Raw genomic sequence first — 11,052 nt, 5'->3', positions numbered from 1 at the left:
TGGTTCAATTGGTATGTGAGGAAGAAAACACTAAATTGGAATCTGTGCTTTTGGGACTGCAGCACACTGCAGTTATGAAATGTTCAGCAATGGAGTGCTTATTTTGATCATGATATGTCCTGTAGTCTATAAAAGCACCACATTGACATATTAACAAGGTCAAAAAGTTGATTTTCATTTGATGCTTACTTAAACATTAACACTTGAACATTCCAAGTACCAAATTTTTCACAAATGTCTTAAGCAAATAACCTAAAGAAAATAAAGAGGAAAGGATATATCTTTCTATGTTTTTAAACCAAAATATTTCATTAAATGTATGGTTGTTTATTTTACAGGACTATTATGGAAATGATGATGACAATTATTTCCTTGCCACCAGTTCCAGGAGGGTGGAGGTGATTTTGTCCAAATTGTTTGAGTATCGTGGGCCTCTTTGATTCCTGGGTCCATGTTCCATATTGAGGGGACGAGCAGAAGAGTCAAAAAAACCCTCTCCAGCAGGATGGTGTTCGTGAGGGCGCATGGGCCCTTGAAACCTTTCAGGATAACACGACGGCTCATCTAAATGGTTCATGCGTGGCGCCCCAAAAACATCTAAAAGAAAGACAAACAAAAATAACTTAAATGAAACAAAATGGAAAAACGCAGATTTATTCTGAATAAAATAAAATATGTAGCTCTTTGTTCATCACAATATTAATTTATCACAACATAAACTTACACATAATAGACAACAAAATTCCAATTAGTTTTCACCCAATAAACACAACCAAAACAGTGTCCGCATATAATACTTTTAATCAAAAATATTATTGCAAAAACACATTCAAAATCACTGAAAAATTTGACTGTTAAAATAAACTAATCATGTTGTCACTTGAGAGCATGAATACATCCCTCTGACTGTCACATTTAGTGCAACATGTCTGTCGTTATTATGATGAACTACACATGCCGTTACTCTGTTGGCAGCACCAGTGTAAACTTCAGTGTAATTGACTTTCTACATTCACTGTAAATGACCTAAGAACTGCTCATTTTTGAGAAAATCAAAGTCTTAGAATGGCTTTGCTGGAGTCCTGACCCAAATCCCATGGAGCTTGTTGATGTTCCGGTGTGGATTTGCTGGCTAGAACATGAAGGAAACTTTTACAGCAGCAATTATTATTATTATTGAATCTGTGATTTTTAGCGAGGTCATTATTGGATGTCCACATACTTGGTTTGTCTTTATTTCAACCGTCTATATATTGTTTTATCATTTAAAACCTAACAAATGTGTTTTTGAGGAATATTTGGTGGACAAGTGTGGTTGTGTGACCTTTCTAAATTTTCTACATACTTTTTAAGCCCACTGTATGTGTGAACGAACCCGTTATTACGTAGTTTTCGGTGAGAATTACTCACATGAATGTAAACAAAGTGCAAAGTGATACATTTTACCTTCATAGCTGCCTCTGTTTGGGTGTCTGGGTTTCCCGCGAAGAGGGCGGTGGTATTCATGGGATCGCTCGTCAGGTATGTGTTCCTGCTGGTTCCAGCCTCTCCTGTGGTCGTCTTTGAAATAGAGGTCCTCTGGTTGTCTGTGGTCTGAATCTTCTCTCGGGGTTTTCTCATACTGGTGTCGTGGAGGCAGCTGTGGGTTCAGCTTTAAGTCACTGTGGTTTCTTGACATGCCTGATCGACTTTGGCTGTTCTGCTTCGACAACAAATAAACATGATTCATTCATTAATGTCTACTACTTTGCACAGATGTAAATTAATAGGCCAGCCTTTTCTCATTGAACATGAAGGCCACTTCAGACCAAAGACGCATGTCAAGATTTTGCAACAAGTGTGCAACATTCTGAAACATGCCAGTTTACACCAAAGCAGCTGAACTGGATGCCGTTACAGCTCCATAGCAACGACTCTCTGTGCATGTGTTTTAACTCCCCTCTTTTGTCATTTTCACCCGTCTTTCTCCAGAGCATCTCTGTCATTTAGAGGAGTTGGTGTCTCCTCTAATAAGCAGAAAAAACTCTTATCATGCCTTACGTTCCAAAACTGCTCACTCGCGAAATGACAAGTTGAGTCGCAAGTGACATTATCAGCTGGTTTGAGTCGAGCTGAGACGGGCCAGTTCACACTGCTGCAACTTTTCCTGCAACGTACTAAAAGCGTCGAGTCTTATCGCAAATCTTTGGTCTGAACTGGGCTTTAGAAGGTCTGTCCATGTGTAGGGTGACATATACCGCTGCTTTCTCGGATTTTTTGGTCTTGAATTCTTTCAGAAGGCTGCACAGTTTGTTCTTCAGGAAGTCAGCCTCCTCTGCGTTCTCAATTTCAATGTTTTTCTGGCAGGAAGAAGTGACGAGAGGATCAAAACACAAGTGAATAGCTGTAAAACAAACACATGGCACATGCAATGAATTTTGCTAATTCATGATCTTACCAGCATATCAAAGACACCGTTTGAATCAGAGCCTCTCCTTTGGTAGCTTTCAGGATGATGTGGACTCTTAAAAAATTTAAATAAAAAAAAAAAAAAAAAAACAGCAACAGGCCTGACATCACTACAAAAGTTGTACTGCATAGATGAGTGCATGTTGTATATTAGTAATGAGTATAAATGTTGATGGGTTAGTGGGTAATCAAAAAAGTCAAATTTTCAATGAATTACCTGTGATTCTCTGTAGAGGTTGGAATACTGTGTTCCACTGATTTCAGGTCTTAATGGTGCACTTACTGGTCTGGGATCAGCACCAAACTTTGGATTCGGAGGTCCATATTTATCACCGAACCTTAAAGAAAAAAAATCTAATTCGTTAAAAAAGAAAACAATTTAAAATGCAAAAACACAAAGCATTTAGTCCAAAAAAACATAAAGCATTCACATTTTAAACATTTCAGCCAATCAGTTTCTACACTCACATCTCCTTTGTCATTTCCAGTTCCTCTGGAGAGGCATCAGAAAAGCGACTCTCTCGTTGTCTTTTGCCGTGTCCCTCATCATTAGCTGCTCTTTCCAGGAAACGCCTGAATGGCTCTGGGATGTCAGAGATGGTCCTGGTAAGTTCCACTTCTCTCTGAGAGGTAGGGGCTCCTGCTCTGCTAGGACCTGTGTTGTCGATTGTCTCTTGTTGATGCAGATTTCTCATTTCATGCCGATAATCTCTGATGGCATCAAAAAACTGGTCACGGGATCGGTCACTCTCCATCAGATTGTAGAAGCTCCTCCTCTTGGCCTCGGGTCCACTTGATTCCTGACTACCCGCTCTGTTCACAGCGTCACGTCTACCAGCTTCTCTCTCCAGGGACCACCGTTGTTTATCACCTTCGGGGTACATCATCTGGGAGTGCTGATGATGCTCAGCAGAGAGAGCCTGCCCACGTTGAACTTCCTCAGAGTAGAACTCCTTTAGAGGATCGTTTTCTGGGTAGGGCCTTTTATAAGAAGGATCCTTTCCTGGGTAACGGTCTACACACTGAGGTTGGCCATGAGGCATTTTCCCCCTGTAATCATACCCAAAAACATCACCTGCCTTGAGTACTGCACTTCTTTTCGGATCTTTCAAATACTCCCCATACTGATGAAATTCAGAGTGCACGTTGTCTCCTCTAGACATAAACATTGTCCTGTAATCTGCTCCCCACATCCCTTCTTCCAGGCGGTCATAATTGAGCATGTCCTGCCTTTGGGGCTGTCTGTCTCTGTTCATGTTAGCTTCCTCTGGATGAAATCCGGGTGGATTTGGGTAACCTAGGAGATTTTTCCTTTTTTGAGAGTAATCCTTGAGTTCTGGTAAGAGTGGTGGTGGCATATCTGGTTGCATTCTCTGTGGGGTCCTTCGGTCCATATTTTGTCTCTGCCTTGGGAGAACTATGGAACAACAGTGTACATTCAGTTTAATAATGGTTCTTTCATCATTTATTAAAAAAATATGACACACAAGATTGTTCATATGAGCTGTGTAAATTGTTACTTTGATGTATTGTATTAGATTCCCTGGTTCACATTTTTTCCAAGTCTGAGAACAAAAGTCAAGAGAATGGGGAAAAAAAAAAATCTAGTCCTCAAACATTAGTCTTTTGAGAACAAAAAAAAAAAAAAAGGTTTGAAAAATAAGATTGGAAACAAGGTTGGAAACTAAAGATTGTTTCCAACCTTCTACTAAGATATCGCTGTTCAGGGAACTAGATCAGATGTTGACATGCTGAGGAATGGTTACCAACCTTTCCCACAATACCAACCTTCAAAATTGTTGGTGAAACTGACCTGTCCATCATAACAATCGATGTTGAGACACAGATTACTTAGCTTTACATTTTTTACAACCCCACTGGGTCAATTTGATTATATGGGTCAGTACACATTAATAAGGACTGCTGTTTACAATGTCAGTGTAAATGAGCCAGGGTTAGCCTAACTGATCATTTCCACAGAGAGTGTTGATGGAAGTGTGATTGTACCTCTTAAAGTGTTAAATTTGCCGCCGATCTCCTTTTTCGCTGCTGGCTGAAGCTAAACAAAGTACAAGCAATGTATGTTACTGTCAAAGTTATTATGGTTTTAAAAGAACAGATTATTTGATCATATTCAGCATGTCTAGTTGTCGCTATGTCTCACCACTGGACTTCCTCGTCCATCTTGTCTCTCTATTATCTCTGCTCTGGCTCGTATGATCTTCCCTCCTTGGGTCATTATGGACTGTTTATCCCAGGTCACCAAGTCTTGCCGTTTCAATTCCTAAATAAACACAATGGTCAGGCATTCTCTCTTTGTTTCAGCAAAGTTTTACTGAAGCTCTCTAAATAAAAATAAAAAAACAATCACAATGTTTTACCACGTATTTCTGCCTGTGTTTACGTCCAATCACGTGATGGACCATTTCTGACAGGTTTGACGTCAGATGACATAGTCTACATGTGTATCTGAGGTCTGCTTGTGGTTCAAAAGGCAATTCATCCAAGTGGCTCAAGCCTGAAAACAAAGGCAGAAAAAAAGTTAAATGGGATCAAATTAACATGGAATTTGATGTAAGCATCTGTGCCAAGTCATTCACCAATGATCGGCTCATCAAGTTTCAGGTAATCCAGATATTCCAAGATGTCCTTAAATTCAGGTAAAGGGCGTCTGACAGCGAGTCCTGAGAAACCAAATGCTGGCAGTTAGCAAAAGAAAACACTGCAGAGAGGATTGTTAGTACCGTGTCCAATCTAATCATAGTACAGCAAGTGAAATGCTCCATTTTCTTTCTGATAATCTTAAGTGAAACAACAACTCACTCTATAACTGCACATTCTTAGCCATCGTTTGTGTTTACCTTTTCCAGACAGATGCCTAGTTACATGATATTTGTTCAATTCATCCCAACCATGTCCCTTAAGCTTTAATTGTGGATAATTCCATATACTGTGCATATTAAAGGGGTAAAGAAGTGCGAAAGGGTGATACAGGCGATAGGCTATAATTAGAAATCGGAGAGAAATACTACAAATGACTGACCATACATATTTTTATGCATGACCGTCAGTAGTGTTGAAAACTTCAGTCCTCATCTTTACTTACATCAACAGGGAAGTGATCGCTTTGAAACAAACAGCAGGTGCAATCTTCTGTATCGTATAATTCTCTGAAGTTGCTTCAGGTAAAGACGTGTTGACCCACGTGATTTTGTGGCATAAAAAAACACTTTGCAAGAAAAAAAAACCTCCTCTGTTGACATCCATCTTATGACACAGCATCTAAATCTGATCTAATGTTATCTACATTTCCAACAGCAGAAAGAAGGATTCATATGGTCCAAAAATATCCCAATAGTCGCGAACAAAATGTATGCTCACCTCAAGGATGAGCATGCCACAACCGTTCGCTCAGTTTGAACGAATGCACTTTTCTGTATTGAAGCGGACAGCACGATCCTCATCAGGTACAGCTGCAACATGTCTCTCTGAGGTGCAGGTTAGCAAACGTGCACACGTGTTTGAACATTTTTGCAGCCGTTTCTTTTATACAAGCAAAGAACCTTAACAGAGGTTTCCTTTTTTTGGTTTTGAAGCCACTTCCCAGCAGAGAGTTAGATCAAACGAGCGATCAGCGATGAGTAGCACAACACATTCCTCTGTAACCGACAGTTACCCATAGCCCCCCTGGGTAGAGCTGCAGAGATTTTAGTTGCGTCTTTCACCGAGTCCGTATCCAGTAGCCAGGAGAGTCTTTACTCTTGCAGTATTGGTGCGCTCTAACCTGATGCGCCAGGAGGTTTTGTTACACAGAACCATCTGAGAAGTCATCCTTGGAAACTGTTTGGAAAGTGGTCAGCACTTTCAAAAAATACTTTGCAGTAGATTGGATGAACCATCTGCTTCTCATCATCTATCATGGGATAACTTCGACCAATCAGATCATTGTTGCTTCTCGCTGTTCGGAACTGCAGGTAGCGCCCTAAGAGGATGCGAAATGGTCCTAACCACTTTGGTTCGCGCGCACAAGCCCACACCTTGAAGCCTGCAAGGATTGGTTCTGGTGACTTCACGAATCGAGCTGCCTCACACAATAAGGTGCACTCATTTATGTACCAGAATTGTTGAATGCGAACTTGCTGTAATACACATACAAAGTGCAATCACAAAGTTCTTAAGACTGCATCTATAACCAGGACAAATTTTGCCCAATTTAAATCTAGCCACCATTCCCAGCAAAGTAGTCCCACTTTGCTGCGATACAATGCTCCCAGCGCTCCCGCTACGCTTGGAACATTCCCAGGTAGTTCTGTTCTGTAAGTGCGTCAAGCACCAGCAGTGATTTAAACTGGATCTCAACCAGTCTCCAAACTGCAACGCTCCGGCTTGAACTTTGGGGAACAGTGGGAAGACGCAGGGATTTCCCTCCGACAATTCACGGTGCACAACCCCATGAATTTAAAACACCAGCATGGGATTGGTTGAGTTCCTGACCTGATGCGCCTTCTGTAGCCTTGAACACTGATGTTCTGCCTCTCTTGAAATGCAAATACTACTCAAACTCCTCGCCCGGCTCATTGCATCGTCGTGTGCTTTCTCCAGCATTTCAAGGGTTTACGTTGCCGATTTCCAGAGTTTGACATCAAATTTGATTTGTGCTCTTTGCTCAAGCTTCAGGTCCATGGTGAAAAAGAAAAATGGCCAACATACCAGCGGTCACAAAAATGACTGTAACACAGGTGTTAATGTTGAAGAGGCAACATTACTTGTAATACTTACTAACGAAGGTTATTTCTTCCCCCTGCTCCGTGCAAATCATTGTGCGGCACTCCGTTGTGCAACAAGAACAGTCACAGAACTTTTGATCTGTCAAATTTGACTGCAGTGGATTATCAGGGAGTCATGTAGACACACGTGGGCCTATGCTGCCTAGTTTGACCTCATATCTCAGGTAGGAGGGGGAGATCTGTGGCTAAGTATTATATCTGCTGGAAAAGTTTAAACTGAGGGATTTGAAGCAGCCTACAATTTTCTTCTGGTCAAGAAAAAACACTGCTCCACACTCTGGCTGATCATGTGACGTAACACACTGATCAAGCCTTAAAACAGCTGTAAAAGCAGTCACATTTGACCTGAATAACATAATAGATATACAACGGTACAACTTTGAAACATCAAAGTCTTGTGACCATTTGAAAGCTGACCAAACAGAAGATTTTCAAGCACAAGAGCATCAGTGAGATCGTACTCTGATGTCAGACCATGAGATCAGGCTCATACTTGATGTTCCCATTCATCCCAAATTTGTCCCAACATGGTGAGGTCAGAGCTCTTTACTGGTAGGTCAAGATCCCCTTAACCACATCTAAGGGGCCTAAACCAAACCATGAAAAACAGCCCCGGACAAAACCAGTACATCAAAGTACCTGAATAAAATCTCTCTGTACATGTTGACTTTGAAGTACTTTAAATTTCACATTCTAATTTGCTTGGAGGTGATAACCATTTTAAGAAGGTCATGACCAGTGATGGATCTAAATTAAAACTGTATCCATTAAAACCAGAAAACGGTTAAGAATGACCAACATTACTTTCATGTGTACTCAATAACCTGCCTGAACAGACAGGAAAAATACACAAGGCCAGAAAAGAAAAAAAAACACAAGGCTGAAGATGAAGTTGACTTACCCGCAGCAACAAGGGCATCCTCTTTCTGCCAGGAATGAGAGGAAAGCAATAACAATTAAGTCAATAAGTAGTTCACCTCCGCTACAAAAGAAGAAAGGGTTATGTCATGGAACAAAACATGTTTGTTTTTCGTCAAACACAATGGTTAACCAAAACCACAGCTCATTTGAGGTGCAGTGAAGGTACATAGTCTCACCTGTCTTCTTAGTTCCTGCTAGTGCATAAGGAGTGTCCACGGTCACTATATAATATTAAGCCCCCTTCTCGGGAAGTTATACAGTATTGATAACGGATGTTTGATAATCAGTGTTCATGGCTACAGTGATTGTGTTTTGGCAGTGAGGTCGGGCCAAAACAAAGTTGCCCATCAGTACATCAGTACAGTGGCTGAATGCATCGACTGTAGGCACAGACAGAGAAGTGAAGATGCTGCCGACAACATAATGTCGCTACGCAGTGCGAACATGGTGTTAGCATCTATAAGACTCAGTTGGCCATGTTTATTTATTCTTTGTCTGTCAGGCGTCTGTCCAGCACTACGGAGTGAGAAAGCGCTGAGTGTGAAGTCAGATGTCGAACCAATGCATGAATCCTCGGAGTCTCTCGTGGCTGGCTCACTCCCACTACATCATGTGCAAGAACATGATGAAATTCAAAGATGCTTTACCCGGGACGACTGCAATTCTCAGCCAAAGCCACAGCGGAGGGTTCCCAGAACCCTCACAGGCCCGAGAGGAAGGAGTTCAAAACCACAAAGAGGACACGGCATATCAGACTGTGGTTCAAGAACATTTCCCATATGATACAGACCCCGACAGGCAGCTAGCACAAATATCACTCACAAAGCATAGCAAGCTAGTCCACAGAAGGACTAGGGTCATTTGAGCAGTTGACCTGACTCCATTGGATACAGTTTACCTCAAATGACCGCGACTTCTTGTCGTACAAGACCCTCAACAGCCATCCCAGTGGCCCAGTGTGAGAATGAATTATGACTAAATCAGGGGTCTCCAACCAGTAGATCTACCCAATAGATCAAAGGAGCCCTCAGAGAAAAAAAAGGTTTGGAGACCCCTGGACAAAATAATATGTACCTCTTTAAAAACCAAGTCCGTCAACATGAGTTCATCCTGTGACTTGACAACTCAGATATGACCCAGGTCACAACCTAGGAGAGATGTATAAATGGGCACGGGCGGATGACACCTTATATTCAGGAGGACACCTGAATATCTATTTGCAATCTGAGGATGCCTCTGCAATTCAGCAGCCTTGTTTTTGTTGTTGTTGTTTCATAAACAATGCCGTCCTTCGCCGTCAAGGTCATCTGCCTCTTGTTTTCTTCCTCAACACCCACAGCGAGAAGCTTCCAGACTTCAAAATCTTGCCAGATGTCCATGTTGATTCAATCCTCGTTCACCACCAATGTGTTTGAAAACATTCCTGCCGGCAACCCTCCTCCATTTGTTGTGCCCCCATTTGTTAGTGACCCAGGCGATGCTGATTGAAATCAACCCTTGATCGACACCAGTCCAACCCACCTTAGGAGAAGGGTCATGAAGCCAAGTCGGACGATACGGGTTGACCCTGTCAAACCCAAACGTAGCGTGGGTAGAACCCTGGTTGGACCTTGATTGTAAAAAGGGTATAGGTGGTGTCATTGAGGCCTCAAGTATCAACACTCAACAAATCTGGTCCAAGACTGATCCAAGTTCAGCTATAGTTGATGGCCTCCAGAAAACAAATGACTGCTTCAGAGTCCATTTAGAAATGTTTGTGATGCAGAGTAATTACACAGCATGTTTAAAAAAAAAAAAACGCAAACCTGCTGTTCGGGCAAACAAGCTTTGTCCATCACAGTCATCCCCAAATGATGACGTGAGAAAACATGAGGGAAATGGAGATTAAGTTGTATAGCTCAGTTTGATCTGGCAAAAACTCACTGCAAGGTGCACTCTTCAAAGACACGGTACACCTCCAAAATGACAAAGACCCAGCCCTCACAATGGTCAAAGACAAATGCTTGAATTAAACATGTCCCCTGGTTGATTCTGTTGCTCAAGACAGGACTTTAACACTTTACAGTCATGGTTGGCTTGATTGAAGAGATGCTTTCTGATCTGGTACTTACTGGGTGGCCCAATCTTTGTCTTGGATACACTAACATACATTGTTTTTGATAAGCAAGAAGAAGTAAGAATGGTTACAGGATATAGAAGCAGACAGCACACCAGAATCAAAACACTGGTGTGACCTTAAAAAAAAAAAGATTTCTAAGATGTTGACAACAGCTTGGAAAGAGAGTGAAAGTTTTATCTGCAACAAAAATGCAGCTGGTACAAGATTAAGAAAAAAAAAAAGGAAAAAAAACATAGCAAATGACAATCATAGTAAAAAATGTATGTTGCATTGCTAATCCACCACGTGGTGTTTAAAGTATGTTTAGTATTCGACACAACTTTAACAGACTGCAAAGTTTTCTGCAGCAGCAACTTGCACTGTGTACCTTTACGTGTCCTGGTGTGGTCACGTGTATCTTGTACAAGGTCTCACCCCTTATGGATTTTTCACAGACCTTGATTAAGAGAGAAAACATAAATCAAAAGTATCAGTCAGTTCAGTTTATTAGGTACTCATTGCTACACTAAAGCGGGCCACCCACCCCCCCTCCCCCCCGCGGCTAGAGCAGGCGAATAAATCATTTAGCAGAGTTCTGGTCGACAACATTACAGTTTGAAAGAAGGACGATTTTAATTCAGGTGTGTATTAGACTACAGCAGCATTAACAGCAGCTTACCGTGCATTCAATGAATTCAGTCTCCTCCTCGTAAGGCGTTTCCAGCTTATCCATAGTTGGGTGTTTATACCTACTAGCACGAACCCCGCCTTCTCACGAAACCGCTACGAGTTTAGCAA

At 41.6% G+C, this 11,052-nt stretch overlaps 1 protein-coding gene across 3 annotated transcripts; it reads right to left on the bottom strand.

Moving 5' to 3' along the window:
• Positions 1-306: 306 nt before the first annotated feature.
• LOC138619552 (uncharacterized) lies at positions 307-11,015 on the bottom strand. Of its 3 annotated transcripts, none has more exons than XM_069696118.1 (13): positions 10,934-11,015; positions 10,643-10,711; positions 8,137-8,161; positions 5,049-5,132; positions 4,830-4,966; positions 4,613-4,732; positions 4,456-4,507; positions 2,917-3,865; positions 2,666-2,786; positions 2,438-2,503; positions 2,238-2,339; positions 1,447-1,702; positions 307-597 (listed from the first exon to the last, which is right to left on the bottom strand). In XM_069696118.1, the coding sequence occupies exons 1-13, from the start codon at positions 10,985-10,987 to the stop codon at positions 365-367; spliced, it is 2,268 nt and encodes a 755-aa protein (XP_069552219.1). In that variant the 5' UTR covers positions 10,988-11,015; the 3' UTR covers positions 307-364. The 3 variants fall into 3 exon arrangements, with proteins under 3 accessions (XP_069552219.1, XP_069552228.1, XP_069552238.1); XM_069696127.1 differs by having other exon boundaries at positions 1,447-1,699; XM_069696137.1 differs by lacking the exon at positions 307-597 and adding an exon at positions 676-1,132.
• Positions 11,016-11,052: the final 37 nt, after the last annotated feature.

Source organism: Brachyistius frenatus, unplaced genomic scaffold, assembly GCF_029030835.1.
Source record: "Brachyistius frenatus isolate BFR_SWC_R1_liver_20210118 unplaced genomic scaffold, ASM2903083v1 Contig_2, whole genome shotgun sequence".
Taxonomy (NCBI): Eukaryota; Metazoa; Chordata; class Actinopteri; family Embiotocidae; genus Brachyistius; species Brachyistius frenatus.
Note: the sequence above shows the minus strand (reverse complement) of the source record. Positions and strands in the feature narration are given on the sequence as shown.

What these genes read in the sequence shown, in the direction of transcription:
- LOC138619552 (XM_069696118.1), bottom strand. Translation starts at nt 10,987, where the DNA reads ATGGATAAGCTGGAAACGCCTTACGAGGAGGAGACTGAATTCATTGAA. An exon ending in CTGAATTCATTGAATGCACG is followed by an intron (nt 10,712 to 10,933) that starts GTAAGCTGCTGT and finishes CTCTTAATCAAG; the next exon opens with GTCTGTGAAAAATCCATAAG. An exon ending in ACTTGATGAGCCGATCATTG is followed by an intron (nt 4,967 to 5,048) that starts GTGAATGACTTG and finishes CTTTGTTTTCAG; the next exon opens with GCTTGAGCCACTTGGATGAA.